Raw genomic sequence first — 22,497 nt, forward strand, 5'->3', positions numbered from 1 at the left:
ATCACTGTCAAACTTAGCGAACGGGTCGTCGGGTTTGGATTCGGTTCCGGGTCTAGGGAACATACTGGAGAGTTGCGTGGCTTGCGTGTTTCTCTACTTGACTCCACCGAAGATTTGCAATCTCGCGAGGCTGAACTGTGCATTTTGCGATGCTGTGTCGTCGAACTCTGTGTAGAAGGCGAAGTTACCGACTAACTATCAAGATCTGCTCAATTTGTTGCCGCTGGAGAGGTACAAGAGCTTGTTGAAGAAGGATATCTTCGCTCTGATCTTTATCTAAAAAAAAAAGAAAAGAAGTAGATACATTTGATTTCAAAGTTATTCATTAGTTTTTTCCTTTTTAAGATAAAGTTATTGGTTAGTTTTTATTGCTGTGTTTGGTTCATGTAAAATATTTTTCAGAAAATAAATATTTTCCAGAAATGCTATTTTCGGGAAAGGAAAATGTATTTAGGCTGTTTAGCTGCCTCGGAATTCGTTTTACGAAAAATCAATTTCAGTGTTTGGTTCGTTCAAACATTTCTACGATGTTTTACGAAAATCCACTGGCACCCACACACCATCACCCACAAAGAATCCACCACCACCCACACACTAGCACCACACAACACAAAAACCACCAAAACACCACCACCCACACCACCACAACAACAACAACAACAACAAAAATCAGAGATCAAAGAGAGAAAGATTGAGAGATAGATCGGGAAAGAGAGAGATTCGATTTGGCCTAGAGGACGGTGGCGGATAGATCAGTAACGATGGTTCAAGCTTGGGGCTTTGGGTGATGAGATCGGTGGTTCGATCTAGAGGTAGTAGCGACGACGGGGGTGGGTGGTGGTTCGATCTAGAGGCGATAGCGATCTTGTGGCTCGATCTCACCGGCGCGAGCTTGACGGCGCGTCTGGGCTTGGGGCGGTGATCTGAGCTCGATGGCGTGAGGTCGATCTCACTCTTTCTACTCTTTCTTCATGCTCTCTCTCTCTCTCTCTCTCTCTCTCTCTCTCTCTCTCTCTCTCTCTCTCTGTTTTCTGGAAAATGAGATTTGAAGGTAAAAGAAAAACGGAAATGATTTTACACCAAAACACACGGTTAACTGAAAATATTTTCTGAAAAATTTATTTTCCATGCACAACCAAACACCCGCATTTACGGAAAAGCATTTCCGGAAGTGATTTGAAGCCAAAACAAACGCAGTCTAAGTTAAAATGTTTTTGGATTTTAAAAAGAAAAAATTAAATGGGTTTCAGCCAGGTATGAATATCCATGGATAATAAATCCGAGTAAGATTTGGGTATAGATAATAATGGGTATTGGTATCCGGGTATCCATGGGCAAACATTTCAGGTAAGGTATGGGTATACCCGATCCATACCCTACTCATGGCCATCCCTACCCCTAGGCATCCAAGCAATTTGGAAGAGTATCCAACACTGCATTTTTCCTTGAGAGAAGCAAATATTGTGCAGGTCCTCTACTTGGGAAGATATAAAAATAAGTCCTCAACATTTTAGCCACACATTTTCTTTGTTAGATATTTGGGTTTTTTTTTTTTTTGAAAAAATATTTATTTTGTAATGATAAATTGGTTAGTTGTTTTGTTTTTTCCATTTTCTTAATATAAGAAGATAAGAAAATTCACTTGAAAACTTATCAATTTAAAAAAAAAAAAAGTACATATATGACAACCTCCCTTGAGATTTATCAAAATGATACTCTCCTTCAAACATTTGTATAAATGACATTCCTCTCTTTAAAGTTTCTAAAAATACGACATATAAAATGATAAATATTGGCATTCAGGGGAGATGAGGGTATATTAAAAGAGGATGCGATAACTTTCTACACTTCATCATGCTGAAGAAGACATTAAAATTTAGATTTTGGCATGATGTATGTAGGAACCTTTAAGGAGATTTTATCAATTATGGACATGGATTGAATGATCATTTTGAAAACATACACATACTTTTTTTTTTTTGGAGAAGAAAAACATACACAAACTTGGTAGATAAAAAATGAACAGTTTCAAAATTTAAGTGACAAAAATTAAATTTTACTCATACTTTAGAGCCAAAAGAAAAGTGTAATTTATTTTCCAAAAAAGAAAATAGTAAATTGCAAATTATAACTTTAAAATTTAGGAGTGTTTGAATTTTACACCATAAATTTTAAAAATTTTAAATTTTACACTTAAAAAATTTAAACATTTTAAATTTTAGGGTGTAAAATTTAAATTTTGAAATATTAAAATGTACAAAATTTAACCATCTTTAAACTTTAAGGAATAAAATTTAAATTCTAAAATTTGATAAGTAATTTGCAACATACGAACAAATTAAAAAAAAAAAAAAAAATGGCACACGGCAGTTCAAAGAAGAATATTGATCTGTGTTACATTTCATTTGCATCGTCATCCTCTCGCTGTCTCTCAGTCTGTCGGTCTGTTGTGTATACATCGCATCGTTCGTTGTGGTAATTAAATTCAATTGAAATGGAAATGGAAGTAGGTGGCGAGCCCATGGTGAGAGTTCAAGCCATCGCCGAAGCCAAACTTTCACAGGTCCCACCTCAATACATCCAACCCCCACACAACCGCCCTAACCACCACTCTTCCACCGCCACCGCCGCCATCCCCACCATCGACCTATTGGAATTCAACCCGACCCACCTCCCCTCAATCCGCTCCGCAATCGCTCAAGCCTGCACAGACTACGGAGCCTTTCACGTCACCAACCACGGCGTCCCCACCAAGCTCCTCCGCCAAATCAAGACCACGGGCCTCACTTTCTTCAACCAATCCTCCATCGACGACAAGCTCACCTACTCCTGCGACCCTCACTCCTTCGCTTCCCAAGGCTACGGCTCCCGAATGCTCCTCAGCGATAAAAACGACACCGTCGTTTTGGACTGGCGAGACTACTTCGACCACCACACTCTCCCTCTCTCTCGTCGAGACCCATCTCGCTGGCCCCACTTCCCTGAAAACTACAGAGAAACCGTGGCGAGCTACAGCGATGAAATGAAGGGTTTGGCTCAGAAGCTCATGGGTTTGATCTCTGAGAGCCTTGGGCTCAGAGGGTCGTACATAGAAGACGCTGTGGGTGAGTTGTACCAGAATATTACTATCAGCTATTACCCGCCGTGTCCTCAGCCAGACCTCACTTTGGGTCTGCAACCTCATTCCGATATGGGTGCCATCACGCTTCTCATCCAAGACGACGTCGGAGGACTTGAAGTTCTCAAGGATGATCAATGGATCACCGTTGATCCTTTGTCTGACGCCATTCTTGTCATCTTGGCCGATCAAACCGAGGTATCGTATTTATGTTTTGTTTCCGTTTTGTACAGTTTATCTCTGCTTTAGTTACTGTTAAGAATATTACTATCAGCTATTACCCGCCGTGTCCTCAGCCAGACCTCACTTTGGGTCTGCAACCTCATTCCGATATGGGTGCCATCACGCTTCTCATCCAAGACGACGTCGGAGGACTTGAAGTTCTCAAGGATGATCAATGGATCACCGTTGATCCTTTGTCTGACGCCATTCTTGTCATCTTGGCCGATCAAACCGAGGTATCGTATTTATGTTTTGTTTCCGTTTTGTACAGTTTATCTCTGCTTTAGTTACTGTTGCATTGCTCATTCGTACCCATTTTTCGATCACTTATGTTGTTGTTGTTGTGTATTTTTTTTTTTTTTTAAAGACTTCATTGTTGTTGAATGGATAAATGATTCTTAAATTTCTAAACATTCACTCATGAACAATTTTAGTTAAAGCAATCGATTTTTGTCCTTAACACACCAAAAGTGATCACTTTTAGTCCGTATTGAGTGATAACACGTCCTGCAATGAATTAAAAGTGGCCATTTTAAACTGAATAAGTCTAGTGCCATTCATTTTGGCACAACAAATGCCACAACTCGCCATGTGGTGAGTTGTGGTCGGTGGAGGGGTGACAATGGGTTCATGTGAGGACAACTCTTCACCAATCACAACTCGCCACATAGGCGAGTTGTGGCATTTATTGTGCCAAAATAGGTGGCACTAGACTTATTCAGTTAAACTTCAGGAACTAAAATTGCTCATTTACTAACTTTCTAGGACCAATAGTATATTTAAGCCTTTAAAATTTGTTACAACATCAAATATGGATAAATGTAAAAATGGTACTAATCAGTGCTTTTTTAGATGTAGATGACATGTTCATAAATTTCTAATCATTAGATGAGTGATTTAAAATTTGTTATGTCATCACTGATATAGATAGATAGCAAAACTAGTAGTAGTCAATGTTTTTTTTTTATGCAGATAAGGTGACAAAAATGTAAACCACTCGTTCACCATGAATGATCAAGATTTTAGGAAAACAATAGTAGAGTTACCCTAAAGAACCCTCCTATTTGCTACAAGTTTTTTCTATTAGCTTATTTGCGTATGTACAGTTTTTTAAAAATCTCACTTTTTCTTGATACAATTATACTTTAACCAACTTTCAACAAATAAGCAATCAACAAGAAATTGCTTCCAAACACATAGATGTTTGGATGCCTATCTTCCTCCATCCATGCATAAGCTTAATCCAACTTAAGTACTCTCACATGATCAGGTCTGACTGTTTCTGGACTTTGCTTTATTGCAAGACTAGAGTACAAAGCAAGAGAACAGGATCTTCGTAAGGACATCTTAATGAGAATTTGTTAGGCAAGAAGATAGATATAAGTGGTTTTGTGTTAGAATGTAAGAAATACTCAGAACAAAGTGTTGTAATATTCGATAGTGATAAGTTGTTTTGTAGCTTAGTCTGGTTGTCCACGTTGTAAACATGTGTGAAGCTTGCTGATCGTTAAACCTGGTGTTGTTAGATAAAATTTAGGTTATCAGAAGTATCACTTATTACTGTTAAGTATATGAGATCTTGGCATTATATACATGGTTGTGTGGTAGCATGTCAAAAATTTTTCAGCAGCACCATTCTCTTGGAGAAGTGTTGTCATCACTTGAAAAACTGACAATGCATTTTTTGGTCATTCTGTAGGTTTAGAAGTCTCTTTTGGGCATTGTTTCTGTAGCCAGTAACATCATGATATTTGTTCTTTGCTTTCAGATTATAACCAATGGGAAGTATAGGAGTGCTGTACATAGGGCTGTAACTAATGCCACTCAAGCGCGACTCTCAGTTGCCACATTTCATGATCCTGCCAAGGCAGTGAAAATATCCCCTTCTTCTGAGCTTGTCAATGGAGCTTCTCCCTGGTACCGTGAAGTTGTTTATGGAGATTACGTGTCATCATGGTACACAAAAGGTCCAGATGGAAAACGAAATATTGATTCACTCCTGCTTAACTAAGAGATAGGAAATTACCCCGCTTATATGTTTTCTCTGCCATCTGCCTTGACCTTGTAGTCTTATGATTAAGTGAAAGCATAGTATTAGTGGTTTTCATTCTTTTGGTTAGATGGAACCATAAAAACATCCATCAGTATCTATGATATTCCTTCTTTTCGGTAATTCTCAATTTAAAATTTTTCCTCAAAGATAATTATGTGCAAGGGTTTTATTCTTTTTCTGATCTGACTTGGCACTTTTAGCCAGTTGTATTGAACTATTGCCCCGGAAGGTGCTTTGCACAATTACTAGTCGTTGGGAGCAGGACCAAATGGTTAACACTGAGCATTGTTTGCTAGGATGTTGCATTTTAGTGCTATACTAACTAGTCATCGGATGTTAAATGATAGCAGCAACATAATTGAACAAGCAATTTCCATCATGGATTCCAAGTAGGGTCTGGCTGATACAAGAAGCCTTTGCCACAAATGTTGCTCTGTGGTTGGACTCTTACTACACTTTAGAGGTAATGTTGCAGAAGAAATTTGTGTCCATTTATTTGCCAAATGCGTGGTGGCATGGGCAGTTTGATTTGCAACAATGGAGCATCTCTATTGATCTTATTAAATTTGCAATATCCCCAACTGTTGACGAGGCTGAACTGCAAGCTCCTAAGGAGCATTATACTCATTATGTAGCCATGATAATGGGTGTGATGGAAATTGGGAAACCAGGTCCTGCATAATGGCAGCAACTTAAAACTTGGATGAATTGCCTTTCAAAGTAACCAAAAGCTTCCATTAACACCAGTTGAGTATAATACCCCCTCCAAAATCCAAGAGATACCAGATTATTTTAAGATTTATGTTGATGCTACAATTCAGGACAAAAAGGCTTGTGTTGCTGCTATTTGTCGAAACTCAGAAGGCGCATTTGTGAGGGGATCCTGCATGTAGCAGTAGCACCGTGGTAGCAGAGGCAAGGGCAATTGCTTGGGCTCTTAAATTGGCAATTATTGCAGGAATAATCAAAATTATTATTGAAGGATATTCCAAAATTCGTTTTGATGCTCCGGCAAAAAGCTATCATGATCCCTCTTGGGAAGTATCTCCCACTCTTCATGATGTAGAGTTTCTAGCTACTTCTTTTGAGGATTGTTAGTTCATTTTTTTTTAAAAAAGGCTATTCAGAATGTGTATAAAATGTGTGTGTGTGTGTGTGTTTTTTTTGGGGGGGGGGGGGGGGGGAAGGATGCTTGTTCTTTTTTTCTTTTCTTTTCTTCATAATTTATTTTTAAAAATGATAATGGAAATATTATTATCATTTTTCTCCACAAAATTTATAATGAAAATACTGGATGATAATGATAAACCCACAATTTTGAAATAAAAACACATGTCGCAGTTTAATGAGCATTGTGAAAAACGTTCCAAGAGAAGGAATGCCACAACTCACAAGCAATTTGCACCAATAAAGAAGGTTGTCAAAAACAAGAAAGAAAGTTGAACTTAGTGGGCATTTTTCCATTGAATGATGATAGTTGCACATTATGTACACGGGACATAGTTGAAATCATGTTTTCAAAACACAATTTCAGTTGTCTGTACAGTTATGTGCAACAATAATGTTCGCTATTTCCCAAACTTGAGCTGGAAATTATTGCATAGGCAGGTAACCAATGCAGCTTAGAAAGAAAATTTGGGTTCATAAATTCAATATGTCAATAATTAGTTAACCTCGCAAGAAAAAAAATAAAATAAAATAAAATTCCAGAGATAGAAAGAGAGAGCAGACGAAAGAAGTATTGTGATAATTATACAACTTAATGTAACTGAGCAGTGTGAAAAATGCAAGAGAAAAATGATGCACATCATGAAATTAATCCAGAATGGAGGGAAATGGCAATAATGCAATTAGTAAATTATGTACTGGCCCTCCTCAGTTGGGGACACAATTACAGAACAGAAGAAAAGGCTGAATAGAAAGAAACACTATTCAAGTAGGGTTATAAGGCCAAACAGATACACCCTTTGAAACAACAAAAAAGGGTTGTAGCATCTGTGCCAAACCTTATTCATGCAGGTGCATCTTGCTTCCTGTGTAAACTTATTTAGGCCTTCGGCATGTAAGGATAGCAAATTTAATTATATCCTTCTTAAATCCTTCTCTCATCAATGGCATTGCCAGTGCTCCTTTTATGGTTTTCCATCTTGATATACTCAAAATTAGGCACAAATTTAGCTTTACCCTTAGGCACAAACTACAAAATTGGATTAAACCCTTAGGCACAAAATACAAAATTGGATTAACTGAAAGCTAATGCTTTTTGTAGCAAAACAAAATAATGACCAAAGGCAGAACACGTATAGCAAAATTATATGGTAGGAATTGTTTCAAATACGTATTTTGAATTGGTTAACTATTATTTCAGTTTTCTTAGGGTGGAGATCAATTCTATTCATTGTTAAAATAAAATATAAATGATATTGCTTATCAAAAAATAATGTTATATTCCTTATTCACCAAAGCATAAGTAGTAAAACATAATTTATATATATATATATATATAAAGATATAATGGCTTTGGTCCAAGAGTTTCTTTCATATAGGGAGAGGCGAAAACTCATAGAAGAATATAAGTGAGTTTTCTTAAAATGTAGTTTGATAATTACATTGGGTGGAAAGAAGAAAGATTCTTGCATGTGTTAGTTGTGAGTTTGTTTGTTTTGTTAGGTTGTGAACATCATGATGTGTATTAGAGTTTTGATCTATGAAAGTGTTAAATTTGTGAGTTAGTCTGGTATACAACTATATGATTTGATAGTTAGTAGTGTAGAAATTAAACTCTAGATGTCTTCTTTAGAAACATCAAGAAACATCAATTGAGTTAAAAAAAAACTCCTAATAGTTTGTAAGATAATATTCAATGCTTGTTTTAGGTGTATTGGGATTTGGGTTTGTATTGAGAGTGATAGTAATTCATATCATTTGACATAGATTATGGCATAACTCATGGATGTAAGCATAAAGTTGGTCAAAACATTTTAACTATTCGTTATCTTGTGTTAATGTTTTTATTTCTTATTTTATGCAAATGTGCTTTTGTTAATCTCAAATTCCAATAAACTGGTATTAGAGCCAGCTTTCTTAGTAAAAGTTTAAAATCATTAATAAGCAGTGGGGTTTTCAAGTACCAATTCCATTTTAAAGTTATTTATATATAACAAAAGAAATGTTAGTGATACGCTTAAGTGAAAGTGTTGTTACTCTTGTCATAATTTATGACTTAGTGAGTTGTAAAAAATATTTTTATAAATTTTGTGTCTATTTTTGCTCTAAATTTTAACTGCCACAAGAATTGTCAAGCTTACTGCTTCGCAACAGTGATGTGAGGCCCTTCCATGTCAATACTGACCGAATCACAGCCGGCCAAAACGGGGCAACATACTAAGACCAATCTTCAGCCTTAATATCCTGCCAAGACAAACTAGGAAATTTATTTTTGTCACATGTACATAATTGAAGTTTTCCAATGGCAAGATACAACTTTAAATGAGCTGTCAAAGGTACTTGCATGTTGCAATTGATCAATAAGAGAACTCAAAACTGGTTTGAAAGTATTTTGTTTTCCTATCAACTTTAGCCTTGATTTGAAGAGTTAAATAAATGTTTTGGGCTCCTAGAGTTCCATGCTCTTCTTTTCGTACCCAATTAGCTTGGCAACAATAATGCTGTCATTTTGACATAGCTGTCTTACGTTATAGATTATGATTGGCTATCTGTCAATATCATATGAACTTACTATTATTTTTTCACCGCTCACAATTTGTCATGTAGGATAATTGTGGCAAAGTGTGTGATGCTAGAATTATTAGTTTGGAAATTACCTGGAGAGAGAGGGACTGCAGTAATTTGACATATTCAGCAGTTGAACACCATGCAGGAAGATAAAAGGAATCACATATCTTGTTTAAAAGTTCTTTCTCCCACGGCTGCAAAGATTCCTCAGTAGGAGCCAGATCCTATGACACCATGTGACTATTATTATCGTGCCTCCTGGGGCTGTAACTCGAGCCAACTCATTAACAAACTGCCATTCACAGAGAGAGAGAGAGAGAGAGAGAGAGAGAGAGAGAGAGAGAGAGAGAGAGAGAGAGAGATAAAATCCAACAAATTTGAAAAGAAATTTCAAGCATAAAATGGCTTCAGTTCTCCAAGTCAAAACTAAAGGCTTTGAAAAGAACTTGTTGAGATGGAACTATTAAAGACACAAAGAACCTTTTCTTTGTCAGGCATGTGTTCACCACTCTCCATGGACCACACCAGATCAAATTGCCCATCAGGAAATGGTTGTTCCAAAGCATCTGCGACTTGAAAGGAAGCCTGCTAATTTTACATTGTTATGTCCTTGTTACAGGGACTAATCAAATTGCCTCATTAATCTAAAATTCACCAAGTGACCAAAGAAGTACGTTGTTGGGCCCCATGGTGGGACCCATGCGTGGGGCCCACCCCTCATGTGAGAGGAGGGAGTATTGCTACCGGTCGTTTTTCCCATCCCAAGGGTCTTTCAGCAGAATGAAAACAAGAAAAACTGGAGCATCTCCAACAATCATTCTTCCAGCAAGTCAGATTAAAGGTTTTAAAAATTAGTTCAAAACCTTTTAATTATATAAATTATAACTTTGACAAACATCCAAAACCTGCATCCATGTGTCTTAAAAATCACAGACCTCCTAAGTCCTGCTATAAGCATTGACTTATATCTTAAGCCATCAATAAGACTCTAGACAAAGCAAGGGACTGACTGTTCAGAAACTTATCAAGAGACAAAGAATAATATTCCAAACCTTATGAGTATGCATTTCGTAATCATCTTTACCAATATATGAATGACAAGCTGAATGTCCTAAAAACGAAAAGAGTTTGCATTTACCTTGTTGGACAGTCCTTGAGCAGCGGCAAGAGCATTGGCTCTTTGGGCCTGGACGGGACTAAGAGTGATACCTTGGCATTTGGCCCCAAATTTACTTGCTATGTATCTAGAGCTACCTCCTATCCCACATCCAACATCAACTACACCTTTCGGCCTTTTTGTTGGGTCCTCTGCAAACCAACTCAGAAGAAACAAGAAGCTGTTGAAAGCCCATCTTTTCATTCACAAACATGAGCACAAGCACATTTAGAAGTACAAAGAAAGGTGTGAACAAAAAAACTCCGGTGCTCCAACAATTCAACAACCTCTAATCACCATAAATGAATTAATTACATGAAAACTAACCCTACTGCATTATCAAACTCAGAAAATAAAAATAAACTGAAATAACTTATAAGGTCTCTAAACCTGCATTATGCAGAAGGCTGAGAAGTACACTGTGAAAAATTGAGAGTCATATAGGCGCCCGAAATATTTAAACAAATAAAAGTATTATTATCTTTTAACCGGTAAGTTTCACATGCATCCAATGAGTCTTAAACCCACATCCTTACCCTCCACTTGAAACTTATAAAGGGAGGAGGTGCCACTTGAGCTAGAATTCATTGGCTACAACTAAAAGTACTAATAGGAGCTTTACAAACTAAAAATTGATGAGATGGTTCCTATGTATAATACAAGCTTGTTTTGTCAAGTGACAATGACAAATTTCTTATATAACAATCTCTATTTAGATCTTTCTTCCACATCTTTGGTCAGAGCAAATTCATGAAGAGTGCTCCCAATTTGTCATGAATGCAGGAAGAATCAAACATATCCATTCACTGCTTTTGTGGAGAAAACCTTAGGGCATCATCAATGTTAATAAACCAGACCTACATTCCTCTCTCCCAAAGATCTCCAACTCATGTAAGTAAGTAGTCAGGAGTTGGCAAGAACAACTTAAATTTCCCCAAAAAAAATACAGAATATGGGCCACAAGGTAGCAATGAATTTAGAGTGAAAAAAAAATGAAAGAGTGAAATGTAATTTACACATATAAGCTTGGTATAGCTTCTAAATTAGTATCTCAAATTGCAAAACTTACAATTTAGAACCTCAATATTGTAAGTTTTGAGGGGAACCCTCCTTTATGATATGTCACATTTTCACCACTAGTAAACAACATTATTTTTCTTTTCAATTCAAAATGTCATTTTTAGGTGGATTAGTGGCAGTATTCTAAACAGATGTTAATGGAAAGGAAATATTGACATTATTGTAATATTTGATAGTGTATTTACAAGTTTTTATAGTCAATAGACCGATTTAGAAGCAATGTCAAACTAAAATGATGTAAATAGTTGTCTTGTTTTGTTCCTTTTAAGGAACGATAGAAGGAAAGAAAAGAAAAGAAAAACAAGGAACATGATTTTGCAGAGAGCATGACATCAGCTATAGACAAATTTAGATTTTAGTCAAGCTCACATCAGCTGTAGACCATAATAACTTGATAAAAAAAAATGTTAAAATTATTACATATTTTACTGCAGAGAATTTACAATCTAATGTGAAATTGAATAAAACTAATGTCACATCGAGCATAATACTGTTTGAATTTCTTAATATAATCAGTATCATATCAATTTATAAAACCTCTGCAAATAAACCTATAATATTTCATGACATGACTCTCCTTCCTGAGTCTATACAATCCCTGTCTGCCATAAATGCTCGTGTGTACCATGCATTAATCACGTTCTCCACAAACACAAAACACCTAACCTACTTACCTATGAGCACTACCATAAAAAAGCATCTCTTTTTCTTCTATTTTCTGTTGAAAATTCTGGTGATACAACTATTTTCATAACTTTGTGAATACCTCGTCCATATGGCAAGTTGTGGTTGGTGAAAATGTGACCCACCATCACCCTTCCACTAACTACAACTCACCACGTGAGCGAGTTGTGTACAAAATTATGCAAATAGTTGTGTCACCAAAACTACTCTTTTTTTGGCATCTCTTTTTCTTCTATTTTCTAGCTATCATCAGATACAAATACTTGGTTGAACAGTGAACACACATATTTATTAAAACCATCCATTTCCTGATGGGCAATTTGATCTGGTGTGGTCCATGGAGAATGGTGAACACATGCCTGACAAAGCAAAGGTTCTTTGTGCCTTTAATAGTTCCATCTCAATAAGTTCTTTTCAATGCCTTTAGTTTTGACTTGGAAGCCAGTTTATGCCTGAAATTTCTTTCCAAATTTATGTTGGATTTCAACTGTCTGTCTCTCTCTCTCTGTCTCTCTCTCTCTGAATGGCAGTTTGTTAATGAGTTGGCTCGAGTTACAGCCCCAGGAGGCACGATAATAATAGTAACATGGTGTCATAGGGATCTGTCTCCTACTGAGGAATCTTTGCAGCCGTGGGAGAAATAACTTTTGAACAAGATATGTGATTCCTTTTATCTTCCTGCATGGTGTTCAACTGTTGAATATGTCAAATTACTGCAGTCCCTCTCTCTCCAGGTAATTTTCAATCTAATAATTCTAGCACCACATACTTTATCACAATTGTCTTACATGACAAATTGTGAGTAGTGAAAAAAAAAAAAAAAAATAGGTTCATATAATACTAACAAATATCTACCATGTAAGATAGTTGTGTCAAAATGTGAATGTGAAGTACTAGCATTATTGTTGCGAACCAAATTGGGTACGACAAGAAGGGCATGGAACACTAGTATTGGAGCCCAAATCATTTATTTAACTCTTCAAATCAAGGCTAAAGTTGATAAGAAAACAAAATACTTTCAAACCTACTTTTGAGTTCTCGTATTGATCAAGTGGCAACTTGCAAGTACTTTTGACAGCTCATTTAAAGTTGTATCTTGTCATTGGAAAACTTCAATTATGTACATGTGACGACAATAAATTTCCTAGTTTGTCTTGGCAGGATATTAAGGCTGAAGATTGGTCTTAGTATGTTGCCCCGTTTTGGCCGGTTGTGATTCGGTTAGCATTGACATGGAAGGGCCTCACATCACTGTTGCGAAGTGGTAAGTTTGACAATTCTTGTGGCAGTTAAAATTTAGAGCAAGAATGGACACAAAATTTATAAAAATATTTTTTAGAACTCAATAAGTCATAAATCATGATAGGAGTAACAACACTGCTTGAGCCTATCACTAATATTTCTTTTATTATATATAAATAACTTTAAAATGGAATTGGTACTCAAAAACACCACTGCTTATTAACAATTTTAAACTTTTACTAACAAAAGCCCATTTGCATAAAATAAGAAATAAAAACATTAACATAAGATAACGAATGGTTAAAACGTTTTGCTTACATCCATAATTTATGCCATAATCTATGTCAAATGATATGGATTACAATCACTCTCAATACAAACTCAAATCCCGATACACCTAAAACAAACATTGAATATTAACTCACAAACTATTATGAGTTTTATAACTCAATTAATGTTTCTTGGTGTTTCTAAAGAAGACATTTAGAGTTTAAGTTCCACACTCCCTACTATCAAATTATATAGTTATATATCACACTAACTCACAAATTTAACACTTTCATAGACTAAAACTCCAATACACATCATGATGTTCACAACCTAACAAAACAAACAAACTCACAACTAACACATGCAAGAATCTTTTTTCTTTCCGCCCAACATAATTATCAAACTACATTTTAAGAAAACTCACTTATATTCTTCTATGAGTTTTTGCTTCTCCCTATATGAAAGAAATTCTTGGACCAAAACCATTAAACCTTTATATATATATATATATATTATGTTTTACTACTTTTTCTTTGGTGAATAAGGAATATAACATTATTTTTTGATAAGCAATATCAGTTATATTTTATTTTAACAATGAATAGAATTGATTTCCACCCTAAGAAAACTGAAATAATAGTTAACCAATTCAAAATACATATTTGAGACAATTCCTACCATATAATTTTGCAATATGTGTTCTGCCCTAGGTCACTATTTTGTTGCTACAAAAAGCATTAGCTTTTAGTTAATCCAATTTTGTAGTTTGTGCCTAAGGGGTAAGCTAAATTTGTGCCTAATTTCGAGTGTATCAGGATCAAAAACCATAAAAGGAGCACTGGCAATGCCATTGATGATAGAAGGATTTAAGAAGGATCTAATTAAATTTGCTATCATTACATGTCGAAAGCCTGAATAAGTTTACACAAGAAGCAAGATGCACTTGCATTAATAAGGTTTGGCACATATGCTACAACCCTTTTTTGTTGTTTCAAAGGGTGTATCTGTTTGGTCTTATAACCCTACTTGAACAGTGTTTCTTTCTGCTCAGACTTTTCTTCTGTTCTGTAATTGTGTCCCCAGCTGAGGAGGGCCAATAAATAATTTACTAATTGCATTATTGCCATTTCCCTCCATTCTAGATTTCATGATGTGCATCCTTTTTCTCTTGCATTTTTTGCAACTGTAGTCAGTTACATTAAGCTGTATAATTATCACAATACTTCTTTCTTCTACTCTCTCTTTCTATCTCTGAAGATTTTTTTTTTTTCTTTTTCTTGCAGGGTTAACTAGTTATTGACATATTAAATTTATGAACCCAAATTTTCTTTCTAAGCTACATTGGTTGCATGCCTATGCAATAATTTTCGGCTCAAGTTTGGAAAATAGCGAACATTATTATTGCACATAACTATACATACAACTAAAATCGTGTTTCGAAAACATGATTTCAGCTATGTCCCTGTACATAATGTGCAACTATCATCATTCAATGGAAAATGCCCACAAAGTTCAACTTGCTTTCTTGTTTTGCAGAAACAACCTTTTTGATCCCTACATTTTGGGATCATAGTTAATTTGGTCTTTATATTTTTGTAGCAGTCAATTTAATCCTTATTATTTTCAACTTGTAATCAATTTGGTCATTACTGTTAACTCACTAATGGAAAATACTTACATGGCTAACGGTGTGAATAGTTGGCACATTTGATATTGACGTGGGAAATAAAATAATAAAAATAATGTTTAATACATATTTTAAAATGCCATGTTGGCATTTTCTCAATTTTAATAGAATAAAAATAATTTTGATTTTAAAAATGAAAAATGAAAAATAAAATCTCAGATTTTCTTTGTATCTTCATGTACTTTCTTGGCAATCTAACACAAAAATCCAAATATCAGATTAGTAAATCAACCCAAAGACCCAATTCATTCTAGACACCACAGCATTCATAAACCTTTTAATGTAGTTTATCTTTCACAATCTCAATTACAAATATAAACAACCAAAACTACAGCCAATAGACCCACTTTGTTGTCATCAAACCAATTTTGAAACCCAAAAAACCCCACACTTTGATATCAGCAAACAAACTTAGAGACCAGAAAGGCACACACACCAGCTAGAGCCATTTTCTGTAACGACTATGATAGGAATTGTTTTCTAGGTTACCATATAATCAATGAGAAAGCATGGATGGTGATATTTTTCATTATAAGCGGTGATACCGAAGCTCCACGCGTGCTCCAACCCCAGACGATTCGATCGTTCCTGCCTTGCGTTGCTGTCACCGTTCCTGCCTTGAGCCGTCATCAGTCACCAAATCCCAGCACCAGATGGAGATCTCATTGCTTTCCTTTGTAATGGATTTTCTTCTAAGTGTTAAGGTTTGGAAAATGGGGTTTTGAGGTTGATTTTAGATTTGTGGGTTTGGTGTTTTGATTTGGTTTTTTGAGGTTTCAAGGGGAAATTTGGCCAACAGATTATCTGGGTTTTGTATAAACAAATTTAGTTGGATTTGTCCCTATCAAAGCCACTGGATTTGACTCAACACAAAGATTCCTACCCGAAATGAGAGGGTCTCCATCTGGGTTTGTTCTTGTTCTTTTTCTATTTTGGTTTCTGTCTGGTTACCAAGAAAGTTTGCTGGGGGAAAATTTGCTGAGTTTTTTTGTATTCTAAAATTTCAATTTCTTATTGGTTATTTTTGATGAGGATGTTTCTCAATTGTATAGAGGTGAGATGTTGTGGAATATATTTATGAATTCAAGGATTTGAGATAGAAAAATCAAGAAGGTGATTTTGTGTTTGGTTGCCATGAAAATGGAAGAAAATTGGGATTCCTAATTTTGTTTTCCAATTTTAAAATTGCAAAATTAAAATTAAAATTAAATTTATTTGTATTAAAATTGGAGAAATGCCAACGTGGCATTTTAAAATATTTATTAAACATTATTTTTATTATTTTATTTGCCACATTGTGCCAACTATTCACATCGTTAACCACATAAACATTTTCCATTAGTGAGTTAACGGTATAGACTAAATTGATTGCATGTTAAAAATAGCAGGAACCAAATCAATTGCTACTAAAATGTAGGGACTAATTTGACTGTGATTCTAAAATATAGGGACTAAAATGGTATTTTCGCCCCCATCTTGTTTTTGACAACCTTCTTTATCGGTGCAAATTGTTTGTGAGTTGTGGCATTCCTTCACTTGGAACGTTCTTCACAATCCTCACTAAATTGCGACATGTGTTTCTCCTAATTTTTTTTCCTAAAATTATGATATTTGGCAAAAAAAATGCCTGCATTTTGTCTTTGTTTGTATATTGAGGGAATATTGATAGAAATGGTCTATTTGGTATAAGCACAATAATACTGTACTTAATTGGTGAAAAAAAATAGTTCAAGGGGTCTAAATCCAACAATATAAAGTTTAGAGGATGTAAATGCAATTCACTACAAAATAAACACTTACAGGATTGAATTAAAAACAAGTCAAAATTAAAGGTTCTAATCTATAATTTATTAGTCTCAAATAAACAAAATAAGCTCACATTATAAGCTTATTTTATTAAATGTTTAATAAATCTCAACACTAAGAACTGAACCACAATGACATAAAACCAATAATTCTAAAGAAAGGGTTTCAAACTTTGTTTAAAATTCAACCTCATCTTGTAACTTTCTATCAAGTTCTTTTACTTTTAACTTTATTCGTTGCTAGTCAAAATCATGCCATTAGACTCTTCCTAAACGATGTAGTTTTAATTTTCACTGATTTTCAATATCAAAAAATAATTTTTGTTTTGTATTTAATTTTAAATAATTGGTTTTAAAATATATATATATTTTGAGGAGGAGTAAAACCCGTCCGGGAGGAGCATCATTGGTTAAAATGGTGTTGTTAGGATCAAGAACTCTATTTTGTCTCTAGTAATAGTTATATCAAGGCACTTTAAATTGTAGTGTTAGTGATCTCAAAAACTTTTACCGAAGCTAAATCCAAAGTGGAGCATATCCGACATAAGATGCTTATTTGCTTGATAATTAGGTTGGATTTAGTGAGAGGTGTGGATTAAAAAAAAAAAAAAAAAAAAAAACAGTGTTTTTATTTTACATATATAATTTTTATTTTGAAAATCTAATTTATATGTTGGGTTGTCCATGGGTCGGGCCAGGTTGGGTTTGTTCCCAACCAGGACTCGACCTAAATGATTTGGGTGGGTGAACATATGACTCGAAACCGACCTAAACTATCTGGTCAAATTTTTCGGTTCGAGCCTCATCATTTTCAGGTTTTATCGCGTCGGTCTCGGGTTTTATTATCGGGGCCGAAATCTGGCCGTATCCTGCTTTGAAAATTTTGCCTTAAGCCTCTAAAACTTTTAGGCCGAACTGTATTTAACAATGAAGTGATTGAAGGACCCATGTATATAACTTCACTTTGTCCTAATTAGAGAATGTTTAATAGTCAATGGTTTGACCCATATAATTAAGTATGATGGGATTGAACTAATCTTTCTCTCTCTCTTTGCATAAGCGGTCTTGTAACTCCTCTTAAGTCTCCCCAAATGGGAAACCACTTCAACCCGCTTATTCAACAAATCAATTGGAGATTGCATTGTTCCATGTCCACACATGCTCCATTCGGGTCAAATCTCTCCCCATCGAGATGGTCCCTTTTCATATTTCTTATCAATGTTAAATCCTCCCTCGTCCTCTGCAACCATTAAGCATAACAAAATGGACCCAATATATAAGTATCATAACAGCACAATTTTACGAAATAAGTGACAGGGTCTAACGACAAAAACTTTAAGTAGTAAAAATAAATAAATAAATAAAGTACCCTATAGTTTAGCGTAGAAAAATGCAATTTACTCAAATTTCTAAAACGCATTTATCACTCATATAAAGGTAATTTTGTTCATGTTATATATATAAAAGAAAGAACTATTTTAGTCCACACACAGGAGAGAGAAAATTGAGTTTTAATATAAAGACACAATACAAACATCGCTAGAAAACCAATATAGAAATTTTTTAAGTAGAGATAAATTTTTGACAATTACTCTCTGTGGGGCCCGTGGGCTTGATAGCCTCGGCCCATCGTGTAGCGGGCCCGAGGCCCATGCCGAGGAGCACAGACTATTCAGGGCTAGATTGGGGAAAGCCTCTTTTCCCCAATCCATGCCGAGGACCTCCTTGGCCTGACAAAGATGATTTTCGGGAGAGACTAACTCCAAAGTAAGTTGTCACTCTCGCATTTAATGCACTCAACTAACCCCCCTGGCCGCATTAATGGGGAGGTAACCCTTTGGCAGGATAACGTTGATCAGAGTGAACCACTTGAGTACTGATAAGGCCTCTGATGGGACGAACAGCCAGAAGAAAGGCAAATAGATGATCAACAGATGGAAGAAGGAGATAGGAAGATGAAAACTATATAAGAAAAGCAAGTAAAGTAAAATGAATGGGGGAAAGAAAATGGAGAACAACAAGGTCTCCTCGGCCACAGGCCGAGGAGCATCCCCCCATTTGTAAAGAAATTCTGAGTATTTTTTATAATGAAAGCTCATTCATGGTGATCGACGGCCAGAGCCTAAACCTTTAACCCACTCTTTATAAATTTATTGTTTGGGCTGGATTGGGCCGAAAACCCATTCATATTCAGGGTCAATCCAAATTGAGTCCCTACAATTGGCGCCGTCTGTGGGAAGGATTAGGGTGCTGGCCGGCACACCAGGCAAGTGTTCTAAGTTCTAAGTATTCGTTTTACAGTAGGTTGAAAAAAAATAAAAAAGTATATAGAAGATTTGACAGTAGAAAAAAAAAAACAAAGAAAGATCTTGATATTATTATTTCATGAGTAGAAAAATTACATATTACAATCAGAAGCTCAGGCAGGCCTGTTTTACAAGCAAATTTACAAGCTAATAGCCACCTGCTATTCCTACAATCAGAGGCCCAGGTGGAGCCGCCCTAAGAAAAAACTAGCCGGAGAGAAGTGTCAACCCGTGCTTTTATTGGCACCAAGAGAATGGGAGGGCTTGACAAGAGGCGGAGGAGGTGAAGGGCAATCCTGTCTCTAGGCCCCCAACAACTTCCTTCTCGGCCAGGCGGAGCTGGAACAAAGAGAGGAGCAGATGCAGGGGCTCCGGGATACCCTCTCCCATGATGTTCCCTCGATTCTCTCCGTTCCTCTCGAGTGTTGGCCGTTGGAGACGGCAACACTCGAGCACCGCCCATGAGGTGAATTCGCACGCCTTCCTCGTCGGGGGTGTGCTCCAAGGAAAGACGTTAGGTTCTCTAGCAACATCCCTCTGGGATACCTTGAAGGGCACCATCAGGGTTACGCCTAGACTCTGCCGCATCGAAAGCCCAGTGGGGGCTGCGGCCATACCGATTTTTGTCAATCCCGGTAACAATTCCGGCGGGGTTGTTAAAAGGGCATGGGAAGTTGGAAGAAAGTGTTCTGTTCTGTTTGTGTTGAGAGGTTCATGGGTTGTGGAGGAACCATCTCCTTACTTTATATAGGGGATGGGGGTTGGTGAGAATTAATTCATGCAGAGTTCGAAAAGAGAATTATCAGCTGGGCTAATAATGAAGCTGCCAATTTCCAAGAAGGCCGTAGACCGTTGGACTCGTGTTAATTCACGAGGACATTAATGAGGGCGCGTTTCGCGCACCGAGGCGTCCAGTGCGGAGCATGAACAGACAGAGAGCGCATCGTAAATGAAAAAGATGGGGCCTCGAGCTGGAGGCGAGATCAATGCCACGTGTAAAGATTGTAATCTGACCCAAAGAAGAATCATCTCCAGTGAAGCGGTCTGAGGACAAACCTCTACTTACAGAAAAATAGAAGTGGTAGATAGAACCAAGGTATTGTATGGTCTTCGGACCCAAACCTATGGTAAAACTACACACACCATTATACCTGGGTACTAGACAGAACCAGGGTATTGCATGGTCCTCGGACCCAAACCTATGGGGAAACTAGATACTTACAGGAAAATTGAAGTGGTAGACAGAACCAAGGTATTGTATGGTCCTCGGACCCAAACCTATGGTAAAACTACACACACCATTATAACTAGATACAGAAAAATAGAAGTGGTAGACAGAACCAAGGTATTGTATGGTCCTCGGACCCAAACCTATGGTAAAACTACACACACCATTATACCTGGTACTAAACAGAACCAGGTATTGCATGGTCCTCGGACCCAAACCTATGGGAAACTAGATACTTACAGGAAAATTGAAGTGGTAGACAGAACCAAGTATTGTATGGTCCTCGGACCCAAACCTATGTAAAAACTACACACACCATTATAACTAGATACAGAAAAATAGAAGTGGTAGACAGAACCAGGTATTGTATGGTCCTCGGACCCAAACCTATGGTAAAACTACACATACCATTATACCTGGGTACTAGACAGAACCAGGGTATTGAATGGTCCTCGGACCCAAACCTATGGGGAAACTAGATACTTACAGGAAAATTAAGTGGTAGACAAGAACCAAGGTATTGTATGGTCCTCGGACCCAAACCTAGGTAAAACTACACACACCATTATAACTAGATACAGAAAATAGAAGTGGTAGACAGAACCAAGGTATTGTATGGTCCTCGGACCCCAAACCTATGGTAAAACTACACACACCATTATACCTGGATACTAGATAGAACCAGGGTATTGCATGGTCCTCGGACCCAAACCTATGGGGAAACTAGATACTTACAGAAAAATTGAAGTGGTAGACAGAACCAAGGTATTGTATGGTCCTCGGACCCAAACCTATGGTAAAACTACACACACCATTATAACTAGATACAGAAAATAGAAGTGGTAGACAGAACCAAGGTATTGTATGGTCCTCGGACCCAAACCTATGGTAAAACTACACACACCATTATACCTGGGTACTAGACAGAACCAGGGTATTGCATGATCCTCGGACCCAAACCTATGGTAAAACTACACACACCATTATACCTGGTACTAGACAGAACCAGGGTATTGCATGGTCCTCGGACCCAAACCTAGGGGAAACTAGGATACTTACAGGAAAATTGAAGTGTAGACAGAGCCAAAGTATTGCATGGTCCTCGGACCCAAACCTATGGTAAAACTACACACACCATTATAACTAGATACAGAAAAATAGAAGTGGTAGACAGAACCAAAGTATTGTATGGTCCTCGGACCCAAACCTATGGTAAAACTACACACACCATTATACCTGGGTACTAGACAGAACCAGGGTATTGCATGGTCCTCGAACCCAAGCCTATGGAAAACTAAATACTTATAGAAAAATAGAAGTACTGGGCATAACCAGAGTGTTGCATGGTCCTCGGACTCAAACCCATAGAGAAAATAACTATCTAGAGAAAAACCAAAGCGTTACTTAGAATCAGCTATACTACGATCTTTAGATTTAATTCGAAGGATAACAGATGGTTTCACGAGGCTAACTCCAAAATAGAATACGAATATTGAGCAGAATATAATAGTAAAGTAAACAAAAAAAGAAAATATCATTATTGGAAGCGAAGTATTAAGTATTCGATTCAAAAAGAAAGTATACAATTCCCTTACACAACGCCACTGAGGCCAAGAAACAAAATGAGATAAAAGAGAAGATAAACACAAATTCATCCTACGCCGTATATACTGTCTCCTCAATTCAATGGGCAAATTAAGTCAATAGGTAAATCAAAAGGTCTGGGCCAAGGCCTAAGGGCTTGATTTCAAAAGGTCCGCCGGAGGACTTGCCATGTCTGTGGTATTCCCTGACCCTCTTACAACTTCCCCTAACTTTTTTGGGGCTCAACCTCCTCGGATGGTTGATCAGTTAACGCGCGCACCTCGCGGTCCTATCTTTGACTTTCAACGATGTAATGAGATTCTTCCT

General features: G+C 36.7%; 1 protein-coding gene and 1 pseudogene across 1 annotated transcript; both read left to right on the forward strand.

The window, feature by feature from the left end:
* The first annotated feature begins 2,358 nt into the window (after positions 1-2,358).
* Positions 2,359-5,513, forward strand: LOC112030436 (jasmonate-induced oxygenase 1). Its single transcript, XM_065780566.1, has 2 exons — positions 2,359-3,316; positions 5,109-5,513. Exons 1-2 carry the CDS (start codon positions 2,495-2,497, stop codon positions 5,349-5,351), a joined length of 1,065 nt encoding a protein of 354 aa, XP_065636638.1. The 5' UTR covers positions 2,359-2,494; the 3' UTR covers positions 5,352-5,513.
* Positions 5,514-5,859: 346 nt separating this feature from the next.
* LOC136070512 (gamma-tocopherol methyltransferase, chloroplastic-like) lies at positions 5,860-14,711 on the forward strand (annotated as a pseudogene).
* Positions 14,712-22,497: the final 7,786 nt, after the last annotated feature.

The sequence above is a fragment of the Quercus suber genome, unplaced genomic scaffold (assembly GCF_002906115.3).
Source record: "Quercus suber isolate HL8 unplaced genomic scaffold, Cork oak 2.0 scaffold_239, whole genome shotgun sequence".
Lineage (NCBI taxonomy): Eukaryota > Viridiplantae > Streptophyta > Magnoliopsida > Fagales > Fagaceae > Quercus > Quercus suber.

Excerpts from the sequence above, each read along its gene's own strand:
- LOC112030436 (XM_065780566.1), top strand. The coding sequence starts at position 2,495 with ATGGAAATGGAAGTAGGTGGCGAGCCCATGGTGAGAGTTCAAGCCATC. Across the intron at positions 3,317-5,108 it reads TCTTGGCCGATCAAACCGAG|ATTATAACCAATGGGAAGTA; the intron begins GTATCGTATTTA and ends CTTTGCTTTCAG.